Genomic DNA, 13,352 nt, shown 5'->3' with positions numbered 1-13,352 from the left:
TTTATGTCCAGCTGATGTACATTCCAACCATTATGAGCTGCTAATGCACAGATGCTACGAACAGTGGTCATACGACATGTGGGAGCAAAAGTCTCATCAAAATCAATGCCCTTCTCTTGAGCATAACCTTTTGCAACAAGCCTAGCCTTATGGCGATCCACTGTGCCATCAGGCTTACGCTTCAATTTGTATACCCACTTAGTGCCAATGGCCTTCTTGCCAGGGGGCAAGTCACATAAAGACCATGTACTATTCTTCATAATAGCATCGTATTCTGCTTGCATAGCAGCCATCCAATTTTCTGAACTTTGTGCCTCATCAAATGAAACAGGCTCACTTTCATCGCACATACTAGAAACAGCCAATGCATAACAATCTGACGCATAAGAGGCACCATGAGAGCCAGAACGAGTGCGACTAGACAAAGGGGCATCCAACTTGCTGTCACGCAAAGTCTGCACCAGCCATCTAGGCATGTTCCTAGAGCCCTCAATCTCTTGTCTCTCATCCTCAAGTGCATCATGCACATCTGCATCAGATATAGGCTGATCTGTGCCATCATTTAAAACCTGCATAGGCTGAAAAACTGCCTCATGAGGTATTGCACTTGACTGTGCACCACTGAAAAGAGGCAACAATGTATCATAGACATCACGTGAGCTGATATCTGTCTCCTTAGTACATGAAACCAAGGGCTGAACTGCATCTTCCACAAATACAACATCACGGCTAACCAAAATGCGCTTTGTCTGTGGATGATACAAACGATAGCCTTTGCTCTCATCAGCACTATATCCAACAAAAATACATTTGACAGCTTTGTCATCCAATTTTCTGCGATGTTGCACAGGCACTAATGCATATGCCAGGCAACCAAAAACACGTAAATGGCCAACAGATGGCTTGCGGCTATGCCAAGCCTCATATGGAGTGACAACCTGTAATGCTTTGGTGGGACACCTGTTTAGTACATAAGTGGCACACATGACAGCCTCAAGCCAAAAACCATGTGGTAGACTTTGACTCTTAACCATACATCTTGCCATTTCCATGAGAGACCTGTTTTTTCTCTCAGCCACACCATTTTGCTGTGGTGTATACGGCACTGTACATTGGTGTTTTATCCCACGCTCAGCCAGAAATGCATTAAATTCTGAAGACATATACTCCCCCCCTCGATCTGAACGGAGGGTGCCCATCTTACTTTCTGACACATTTTCAGCCATAACCAAAAACTGTTTGAAGCACAAAAACACTTCGGACTTTGCCTTCAAAGGATATACCCATGCATGCCTGGTAAAATCATCAATGAAAGTCACGAAGTAAAGGTAGTTTCCAAATGATGGAGTTTGCATGGGACCACAAACATCACTGTGAACAAGCTGCAATCTGCGTTCAGCTCTCACTGATCCATCTTTGGGAAAGGAAGCACGCTGCATTTTACCCAATATGCAGCCCTCACAAACATGCTTGACAGGTGCCTCAAGCTTAGGCAAAGAAGACACCATTTTAGATTTCTACAGGCGCAGCAAACTTGCAAAATTCAGATGACCAAAACGTGCATGCCACAGTTTTGCATTTGAAATAGCCTGCGTATCCATAATAGCACATGCTGAATCCTCTACACATTTGCCATCCATATTGAGCTTATACAGCCCTCGACATAGTGAACCAGATGCTACAATGATGTCACCACAAGATAGATCATGAACAGTACATCTGTCATCCACAAATTTTACAACCAAACCTGTTTTGGCAAATGCGGAGACTGACAGCAGATTCTTTTTGATCCCTGGCACATACAATGCATCAAAAAGTGTAAAGGTGTTGCAATTTGCAACATTCAGCACAATCTGTCCAACTCCTTTAACGGGATAAGAGGAGTTATTGGCACAAGTGACAGTATTCCCTGTGGGAGCAGACTCAAGGAAAGTGAATAAACTGCGCTGCGAGGTGATATGCTTAGTGGCACCACTGTCAAAGTACCATACATCTGAATCTACTGCAGACATACATGTGTCATGCAAAGATGGGTCATAACTGCACTGCGCATTGAATGCCCATTCTGTATCTTGAACAACATTAGCAGATTCATTGTTAGAAGGAGAGGCATCTGCAACAACAGCCATACCAGCCTCTTTCTTCTTAGCCTCTTTCGCAGCCAGCTTAGGACACGCTTTGATGACATGATCATTTCCCTTACAGTACTTGCAAAATGTCTTCTGTTTGTCACCCTTCTTCTCATCTTTGTCTTCCTTCTTTGGCTGCGCAGCATTTGCAGATTTCTGCTTACTAGAAGAAAAGCCAGCTTTACCTTTCCCGCTTCTCTGACTAGCAACGAAAGCTTGATCTGCGACACGCATAATATTCCTGTTTTGCCTTGACTGATCTTCTTGCAGCAAAACAGAAACTAACTCCTCAAATGATAAGGCATTGGGATTGCCTTTCATCATCAAGCGAAGAGTGGAAGCAAAACCCTGATAAGAATCTGGTAGACCATTCAAAACAGTCTGCACAAGTGAACTGTCTGACAGGATTTCATCTGCAGAAATGAGCTGCTCTTTGAAATCCTTGATCTTTGTCAAAAAGCTATCCATAGAATCACCTTCGTTCATATGCTCACTCTCCAACTGTTTTCGGAGGTAAGCAACACGAGCCTCATTTCTTGCCTGATACAATGTGGCAAGTACATCCCAAGCATCCTTAGAAGTCCTGCAGGAGCGAATATGTGGGATAATGGTACGTTTGACAGACAGCGCAATCAAGGCATGAGCCTGCGCATCTCTACCATCCCAACGAATCTACTCTGCTGAAAGTGGTGGTTCTCGAACAGCTGCTACAACACTTGTGCCTGCACCATCATCAACAGTACCTGTTTCTGATGTGTTTGCAGCATTCCCAGCCACAATAGGACGTGCATCAATACCCTGCACAATGTTCCATAACCCCTTTGCTACCAATACATGTCGCATCATATATGCCCACAATGGATAGTTGGTGCCATCCAACTTATCCTCAGCAGCCAACATGCGGAATACATCATTGTTGTCAGCCATGGCCAATGACTGTACTACTAGATGTAAATGCTGTCTGTAAGAGGTAAACCTGTATAAAATCGACCTGTGCTATGTAGCACAGCCCAAAACAGACGAATGGGCACCTGTCCTGCAGATTTTAATCTTGACAGAAAATCTGCACAGTAGGACGATTTTGCCTGCGCAGTACTTGGAATGCAAAAACGGAGGGCGAAATGACTTCAGATCAAAATTCTGAAACGAACAAGCCCTACGGGATGTCCCACGGCATATACTAACCTGCAGACGCTCGTGAAACCTCGTCGCAATCGGAGGAGATGAAGCGGCAGGTGCCGGTGATGCTGCCCGGGAGGAGGAAGCCTGCTCTGATACCAATTGTTGGAATTAGGGTTGCAGGAATGCACACACAACTTCAAGAAGATGAGGAAGCTTGAGCACAACACAGTAGTGTATTATGAGTGCCAAAAATGAAAGATAACCAGCCCTAGAAGATTATGGGCGTATATACAATGCACGGGGGAAAAAACCTCCTAGTGAGGGAAAAAGTGCCCCGGCGGTCCTAAGTGTGTTCACACACATCACTACTATAATATGGTAACAAAGTGGGCCTATTGATAGACCATGGAGTGGTAGGCTACATCATAAAATCAATCTTGTAGGTGCAGTAACATAAAGGTAAAGAGAAGGTTGATGAGTCTCTTGGTATGCCTAACATTTCAGCAAGGCATTCATATGTTGATGGAGAGTCTAGTAGCTCAGAGCGCAGTCTTGATGAGGAGTTTAGGATTCTAGATATCAAAACACCTCGTGCAAAGAAGACTCGGCCAGTCAAGGACATGAAAGATAGATCCACCAAGACCATGCAGGTTGGGTACATGTACATTGGAAGAAAGCCATGGATTAAGAAATGGCTACATTAGATACAAATAAGACGAGATTGGTTGCCAAAGGTTATGATCGAACCTACGACATTGATTATAAGAAGACGTATAGCCACGTAGCCAAGATGGCAATCCGTGAGAGCTATTATTAGAATGGATACATCAAAAGGTTGGCTTTTGCATCAGATGGATGTAATGAATGTGTTCTTGCATGATGAGTTATAAGAAGAAGTATACTTGGACCAGCCACCTAGTTATGAGGATTTGAGTTACCCAAATAATGTGTGCGAGCTACGTAAAGCCTTGTATGGCTTGAAGCACGCACCGAGAGCATGGCATGATAAGATTGCACAGCCTCTTATCACCATTGGCTTTTATATGGCAGATGATGATCATTCACTCTATGTGTAAAAAAGTGATAGGGGATTGTGGTCATTACTATCTATGTGGATGACTTGATTGTTGGGGGTGACAACAATGAAGAGGAAGGTGAGAATGTAAAGGGTCTCCTCAAGAAGAAGTTTGACATGAAGGATTTGGGTGAGTTGAGATACTTTCTTGGCATTAAGGTGATCAGGATGCCTGAGGGCATATGGTTGTTGTCAACAGGGATAGTATGCACTAGTAGACATGTTGTCCAAATATGGTATGGTTGTAACTGTGTAAGCCCATTTCTGTACTGTTGGATTAGAATGTCAAGTTGCGTGTAAATACAAGTGAGATAATGGAGAATGCCACTATGCACAGGAAGATAGTGGGAAGCTTGATCTACATGATCACTAGGCCAGACATGAACTACACACTAGAGAGCCAGATATTACAGGTTCCTCAAGAGCCACATATGGATAGTGTGGAGGTGCAAACTACACTATGTGAGATCCACAATGGATTATGGCCTCTTCTATGAGGCTGGCATACAGTTGCAAGTGTATGGACACAATGATGCAGATTGGGCTGGTAGCATCTTGGACCAAAGATCTACTAGTGGGTTCATGTTTTCCTCTGGGAGTGGTGACGTTACATGGAGCGCAGCAACAAGAAGTATCTGATAGTTGCCTTGTCGAGTATACAGAGGTAGAGTATAGGGGTGCTACGCTGGCAGCATGTGAGGTAGCTTGGTTACGTAAGCTACTTGGAGATTTGGGGCTGTGTGTGGATAGGCAAGTTATCATCTATTGCGACAACCTTAGTAGCATATACTTGGACAAGAACCCAGTGTTTCACGTGCAGACCAAACACATAGATGTCTATTATCATTCCATCACTTCATCAAAGAGAAGGTCTTGGTGGCAGAAGATGTTGGTCTCGTGTACGTCAGCACAGAGGAGCATGTAGCTAACATTTTTACCAAGGCCTTGGGAGCAAAGAAGCTTCGCAGATTTCACACTATGCTTGGAGTCTTGGAGATGGAGTCGAGCTTGTGGGGAGTGTTGAGATGTCAACACGAGCTAACACTCATGATGTGCCTGGGTCACCACTCCATCTTTGGTGTGCTTGGTAGCTGATATGACGGATCTTTATGAGTGATTCTATAGTTGGACTACATCTACCTAGTCCAACCAAGTTATGGCATACTTACCTTACTAACTCACCTACTTAGAGTGCTCATATTTATGGACTGCTTGTACATAGTACTCTAGTACTTATGTTGGTTTTCGCTTATCTTTTAAGGACCTCATTTGAGAGCAACAAGTACAAGAATATTTCAGCCTTCCATCTCTGTGTGTGTCTTCTCCATTGTTGTGAGTGTTTGTGTGCTTATAAGAGCTCAAGCTCTCTCTCCTCGGTCGCTAAATCTTTTCAATAGGGCATATTCAATTGCTTTTTTTGGAGATCTCTCATTTGCATAGAGTTTAAGAGCTCTTTTTTTGCAAAGCTCTCATGAAAAAGAGCTCTCGTTTTTTTTAGAGCCCTCATTTGCATAGAGCATAAGAACTCTTTTGCATGAGATCTCTCATTTTCAGAGAGTGTAAGAGTTCTTTTGCATGAGATCTCATTTGCATAGATTATAAGAGCATAATGCATGAAGCTTTCCATTTAAGCAAGTACTTAACTTTAACTATGAGCTCACCTTGTAATTAATAAGTAGCTTTCCATTTAAGCAAGTACTTAACTATAAGCTCATCTTGTAATTAATAAGATGCACATGTACTCCACACTTTGTGTAATGGGTCAAGAGCAATTATAAAACATATATTAATTAACCCCCCCATCTCAAAACTCAAGAATCCCTCCTTGCTCCAGTTTGAGGGGTCGCCTCTTTGACTTAAGTACTACTAAGCATGATTGTGAAAAGACCGAGGGTCTTGCTTTACTGTTAGCTGGGTGTAGCTACTGCTAGCTAGGTGTAAGGGTGTAATCGAGCCACTATTGATGATAGACTCTCTAAACAAGTCCCTTATGCATGTTTTTTAATCGCTATATTGGTTTTTTTATCACTTTACTTTTTGTAGGTCCTTATAGGGTTGATAGGGTTAGGCTTGCATATATAGGGTTGATTAGGGTTGTCAAGATTAGGATTTATAGGGTTAGGTTTGTATATATAGGGTTGATAGGGTTAGGTTTATATATGGGGTCAAGATTAGGAGGTGCTAGGTTGATAAGATCAATGATAGGTTCAGAGGGGGGGTTTTAGGATATCTTCTACAAACTTTAGGCATGTTGAAGATGAGGTTTAGAGAAGGCTCATTGTCATGGGTAGGAGATGATTACTTATGGCCCTACTGGGTTCAAAGGGGGTATTTTAGGATATCTTCTACAAACCTTTCAGCATGTTGAAGATGAGGGTTAGGGAAGGCTAATTCTCATAGGAGATGGGTTACTCATGGCATGTTGATGAGATTCCCAATCTAACGCCTCTACACTCTCTATGTGAGCAGGCATGCTTCACGAGAGCTCTTTGTAAAGCAAACGTTTGTGGGTGTAGAGATAATAGGATGTATAGTTTGCTTTGTCCTTTCCATACACAACGAGAACAAAATAAATAGTGAGACCTATTCATATAGCAGCGGCCTTATAAGTGACCTATTTATAAGTAGTGGCTTTAAAAGTGACCCTATTTTAAAAACCCTAAGAATTTATTGGCAATCATTTCTTGCCATGGCGAGAAGGCGTGTTGGAGACCGCTGTTGATGCCCTTCTCCTACGCTCGAGGCTACCCATGCCAAGCTTCTTAGTAGGCTTATAACCTTTCTAAACACAGAATGTAAGAGGGGCTTCTGTTTTCGTGATTGCATGTATAAGGGGAGGCTTCATTTTTGTGTTTGCATGTGTTTCCTCCCACCCAAACTTATGGAAAACCAAGTGAACATCGCATGGAGGAGGGCATTGTTGCTCCTTGTTCCGCCACCATATGCATGGTGTCTGTGTAACTTACACTGCCTTTGTGAGGTAGTGGGAACGCCCCATTCCTTGTGTGCTCTAAAGGGCAAGTGACCCATGTTCATCAATAAAAGGGACCATTTGCAGGAGATTCTCTTCTCTCTCTTGCATACCAAAACACCTCTCTAGTAAGGCAGTGAACAATATGTTCCAATCCCATCAAACACCATCTTCTAGTCACTTGTACCATGTTGAAGCCACTCCTACTAAAAATCTGAAAGGACCTCTTAATAAACACCTTCCATTAAAATCCTTGAGATAAGATGTGAGGTCCTCCCCCTAATTGCCATACAACACGTGCACTATGGCCATATTAACAAACTTGCACCCGTTGAAGCCACTCCTACTAAAAATCTGGAAGGACCTCTTAATAAACACCTTCCATTAAAATCCTTGAGATAAGATGTGAGGTCTTCCCCCTACTTGCCATAGAACACATGCACCATGGCCATATTAACAAACTTGCACCCTTAAACAAAACAAACAAGGCAACAATCTAACTGTGAAAACAACTCAATTTGGTTGGCCTTAGCTTGTGAAGCAGCTTACATGAACAACCGCACACATGGTGATCCTCACACACATCATCACTCATGATGATCCTTCATTCTTGGAGACGATCATATGAGTAACCTTTATTGTGGCATATGAATGTGTTTCACCCGTTGGCCTTGGGACCACCGCCTTGAGACTATGAGCCTTGGTTGTGAAATGTAAGCTCTTTTGCTGAGTAATTTTGGAGAAGGTGAAGCTTTCTCTAGTTTAGAGGATGGTTCGCCCTAATGGGGAGCAGAGAGGCCATGATCAACAAAATACCAGAGTCCATTAGGGCTCAACTCTTTTTCTTTGTCCAAAGTCTTCTTACCTCCTCCTTCCTCTACCACCTTCTTCCCCCTTAAGGTCTTCCTTTACTAGCTCCTTGCCCTTTTCAGCCTCATAGAGACGAGATTGACCAATAGAGACTTGGGGGTATCTCTAAATATATTCCATGAGCGCACCTTCTTTCCACTTCCAAGGGAAGGAACATAATGGATATAAAGGGGTCTTCCCATCTATCTAGCCAAGTCTCCCAAAATGCACAATGTTCACAAGTCAAAGAATTTGATATATGAGATGGAGAATAATATTGAATTACTGTTGCAAATCAAAGTTACAAACTGATGGCATTTCCCCATTCGTATGCTCCGACAAGGAACTTTGATGGCACTCTAAATAAACTCTAGACATAGGATGTTCTACACTAGCACGGGCACACAACACCAATCACAGGGACTTCAAAATATGACTAAGGCTACCGAACCTTTCTATGTATAGTACCAATCCACGATTGATCCAGATAGTATTATACCAACCACATCACTTGATGCGGACCATATCAAACTAAACAAAAGAACTAAGATCTTGATGTAACTTCTAAACCCATCTAAGGTCGTCTAAACATCTGCTCATGTTCAACAACATGAGGACTAGGTGTAAGATCCCCTCTACCCAAGAGTGCGGTCAATCAACAAACACTTACATGCATCCTACTTAACATGATGCTAAGTTTACATGAGCCATATCCTAACCATTCAGCTACATATAGCCAACACCAATGTGTAATCTAGAAACTTTCAAACACCTAAACGTTGTAACACATCGACTACTCCTCATATAGGAGGCCCTGCTAAAAACCAGCCCAACATCACCAACATGACAACAATGACGAGGATGAAGCATTGACTTCCAACACACCAAATTTTAAATGATAAACCCATGTTACAAGCAATGATTTGGATCAACAAAAGATAGCTGCTAAAGATTTGAACACTTACTTAGCATCCTACTTAACATGATGCTAAGTTTACATGAGCCATATCCTAACCATTCAGCTACATATAGCCAACACCAATGTGTAATCTAGAAACTTTCAAACACCTAAACGTTGTAACACGACTACTACTCATATAGGAGGCCCTGCTAAAAACCAGCCCAACATCACCAACATGACAACATTGGCGAGGATGAAGCATTGACTTCCAACACACCAAATTTTAAATGATAAACCCATGTTACAAGCAATGATTTGGATCAACAAAAGATAGGTGCTAAAGATTCTTGTAAACATTGTCTTGGCTACTCTAAAAGAGAACCTTACAATCAAAGAATTTAAAGCACATTTAACAAGTACATCTTTATTTAGGCTAAGAACCATAGATATATCAAAAATATCCGAAAAAGAGATTAGGACTTCTTAGGTATCTTAATAAGGCCCTAGGCTTCCTTCCAAACGAGATTTCACAAGCTACTACAGTGGACTTGCACCTTCCAGATTCATTGGTTGAGACAATGACGGCTCTGAGGAATAAATCGCCTTGCAAACCCTCTCATGGACTTTCTTTAGTGCCATTAAGTTTTAAATGTTCTGGCAATGGAAACATCATCAACTTGATCTACATGGACAACATCAACATATCATATATCTACATATTCTTAGCATTTATCACACTCCATAAAGCACCGCTGACTCATGAGTTGTCACATTATTCTTGGCCCTCCAAAAGACTACTGCACAAAAACTAACAGGCAACACAATGCTTGAGGAATTGGATAAGGCACACAGTATCACAAACTATTGCAACCTTAGCAGTCAGAAAACAAAAACACCCATTTCCACTTTCAGTACATATTTATATATTTACCATAGCCTCATTTTTGTTTCACACTTATGTCAAGGTCCTGAGTCGATGTGCTAACTGGCAGAATTACCAGAAATCTGCTAACATGTCAGTGCCATCATTCAGCTCTCTAACCAGAACTGACATTTTCCTTTCAACCAGCCGTGCACCTATCAAATTTTCTGACAACCAGCCCTATTCTGGAATGCTGCACGACTCCACAGGACACTTGACAAAGGTCAAAGCATCTAAGTCTCACTTTGCCCCCAATTTCCAAAACAAGCTCCCAGCTCTGCCTCACTCTTCACATGGGGAAAATTGATTCCCAAGATGCTTTCCCCTTTTCCATTAATACAATCTTCAGATGATGGTACTCCTACACGAAAGTACTTATTGATATCTTCATTAAGACCTTTACTGACAAAGAACCCAAACATTATAAGTGATGCCTAACAATATCCTCACAACAACAACAACAACAACAATAATAATAAACAGCTTAGAGTTCTGAAACATTACAAACTGTATGGAAACTTTTTGAGCAATTCCTCTTCATTCATAACACATAATATATATATTCAGTTGAAACAAAGAAAAAGAATATCTCTTTTCCTCAATTATTAATAATTGTAGACATACTTTAGCTTTATTGACTGTACAAATGATCACCAGAGAAAGCGCTCCAAGGTGAATAAACAGCCAAAGGTTTAGGAAATATGGGAAGATAGACAGTACACTACTCTTAAATCATGCAGCAGGTGTCTCGGCCTTTAGTAGATAGTAAAGTATGAAGACCCTAAGCTTCGTAGTCACACAAGTCTCCAATCAGGTTGACATGACCTGCTCTGTAGGAGCATTCATTGGCACGTATGATCTGAAAAAACCAGGATGAGGCATCCTACGCCGAATCTCCCTCCCTTCTTGGCACAAGGCGCATGGATGGCACAAATAGTGTGTGGCAAAGTCACCTACTGCTTCAATGCACTCGCGGTTTTCGCTTCCCGCAAAACAAGTACCACATCCACAAGATTTTGCAAAGCATTCACCAGTACCCTGCATCAGGTAGCAAACAAACAATACATAGTTTATTGTAATTGCTTTAGAGCCATAGCCCAACGGGGCCTAGACAGGAAACCAGAGTTGATGGTATAGTTTATCATAATTGCTTTAAAGCCATACCCCAACAGGGCCTAGACAGGAAACCAGAGTTGATGGTATATCCAGCCTTACTATATAGCCACCGTTTCAATCATAAACACAAATACTGTTGGAACTGTCTGTCTAAATTGCACTAACAATTTGCAAGATCCTTGGCAAAGGTAGTTAAAGGGTTATTTACATAAGTAATACAAGGATTAGTATTTAAATATCCATGACATGATGGAGGAAATCAAGGAGATTTGGAGAAAGAATCATGAGGTGGAGTGATTTAAGGGCTGGAACCCAGGAGGATTACTAGGAAGATAGTCAAAATGTATCTTGCCTAACTTTCTAAGGAAGAAACAACCCTTCCTTGTGTCTGCAACAATTTATTTCTTTAAAATTGTATCATTTTTTCCAATGAGCTTGTAAGCATGGCCATTTCATCCATTGTAATCACAAAGTTGAAGAGGACATAACTTACCATTAAGTTGTATTTTTTCCGAATGTCTGTACGGTTGGCGCATGAGAAACACGGGGATAAGGCATTACAGCCAAAGATCAGGTTGCCAAGGCAAAGTAATCCACTGTAAGACAAGAAATGGTTGGTGAAGGTGTTCTCTGTGGTTGGATAAAGCCTCTCCACATTACTTGCATAAAGCAAGCAAGGGGCACACGAACCTAGCACACCTGCATGGATTCAGGCATACAGAGACCACCACAAAAGAAACAAACTATAGATCAGAACTACAACGGCAAGATTGGGAATAGAAAAAGAGTTAGTAAAATTATATTAATGTGAATTAGAGGGGTGGGCAGCTTAGATCTACTCTCACATTGTCTTGCAGGGGGTAGATCTACTGACAGAATGTCTTACCATCATAAAGATTAACTTTGACTACTCCATATGCTACAAAAATGCAGGCCTTAAACTTGAAGGTTATATACAGTGTAATTATACAGGATTATACTTAGGGCAAGCATGGTACCCTTCTAGACACATCTCATTATATGAAAATCACATATTATGTAACAAAAATTGTAGAGTGAGTGCCAAGGGCAAGCTAGGTACCCTTCTAGACACACCCCGTTATCTGAATGATGGAAGAAAAAAGCATATTATGTGACAAAAAAATTCACAGAACAGATCTACACACTTACAGACTTCAAGGTCGCTGCTGAAGAACTCGTCATTGTTTCCGAGGCAGGCAAAGAGGCTGGTGCTCCAAGGGGAGGGAGGGGCGGTGGTGGTGGTCGAGATGGTCGCCCCCACAGCCACTCCAACAGGAGGGTTTCCTCCTCCTGGTGTGAGCAGGGGCACTCCCTCTGCCACCACACCGGCATCTTTCTTCTCTTCTTCTACTGGTGCATATTTGGTCTCCGGCTCCTTCTCATTGGCGTAGAAGCTCTTCATCAGGCTCTCCTGTTCCTCATTCGCAGCCATCTCGTTGAAGAGAGAAGAACACAGAAAGCTTCCTAGGACTGCTATGTATGCAAGAAAAAATGGCAGTGATAAGCTGTGTAGACCCAACGTAGACGGCAGAGACTTTAACCCGACCGAATAAGGGTGTACACACTGTACAGAAGTCAGGAGCGTCCACGTGCTTGTTGGGCGGCCAAACTGTCACGCGTTTGAACTTTGAACTTTGGGCGCCCAAGATTGGTCAAGAGTCCCTCTCATTTGTGCAAGTCAAGTAATCTCGATACATCGTGGGATACAAAGTCTTTAGAAAAAGTACGATCTCTAGATGGAGAAAAATGAATCATGATGTATAGCCAATGTTTCTATACATTGTAAGCTCCACCTAGGGTGCAATAGACAACGAAGATAGGTAACAGTGTGTGGATAAGGTAGAGCCTCACTCCTTAAATATGCCTCAACCAACCACATCCAATCCTAGATATCCTCTGCAATGCCAATTGCATCAATATGGCCATTCCACTTCCCCGGTCGTTCTGAAACCGTCCGTGCACCAAAAAAATGGAGACGAAGTATCATGAACTAAAGTCCATTGACCTCATGTATAGACCAACATAGAGATATTTGTATACATAAACATGTATTAAAGTCCATTAACCCCAAGCGTAGACCAATATAGAGATATCTGTATACATAAACATGTAGCGGAGTGTGATATACCTTCCAAAGCCATCTCCAAACCATCTGGCCACCTAGGCCACCATTACAAACACAAGGATGCCATGTGTTCACCCCTCTCAACCATATATGAGCTAGTTAGTACCCACCAATCATGACA

General features: G+C 42.1%; 1 protein-coding gene across 1 annotated transcript; it reads right to left on the bottom strand.

The window, feature by feature from the left end:
• Positions 1-10,488: 10,488 nt before the first annotated feature.
• LOC147636021 (cell number regulator 8-like) lies at positions 10,489-12,632 on the bottom strand. The gene is made up of 3 exons (XM_086801461.1): positions 12,256-12,632; positions 11,579-11,784; positions 10,489-11,007 (listed from the first exon to the last, which is right to left on the bottom strand). Exons 1-3 carry the CDS (start codon positions 12,536-12,538, stop codon positions 10,780-10,782), a joined length of 717 nt encoding a protein of 238 aa, XP_086657587.1. The 5' UTR covers positions 12,539-12,632; the 3' UTR covers positions 10,489-10,779.
• Between the last annotated feature and the right edge of the window lie 720 nt (positions 12,633-13,352).

The sequence above is a fragment of the Cibotium barometz genome, chromosome 8, assembly GCF_041138505.1.
Source record: "Cibotium barometz isolate CiBa-2024 chromosome 8, ASM4113850v1, whole genome shotgun sequence".
NCBI classification, from domain to species: Eukaryota; Viridiplantae; Streptophyta; class Polypodiopsida; order Cyatheales; family Cibotiaceae; genus Cibotium; species Cibotium barometz.
The sequence above is the reverse complement of the archived record's forward strand: the minus strand, read 5'-3'. Positions and strand labels throughout refer to the sequence as shown.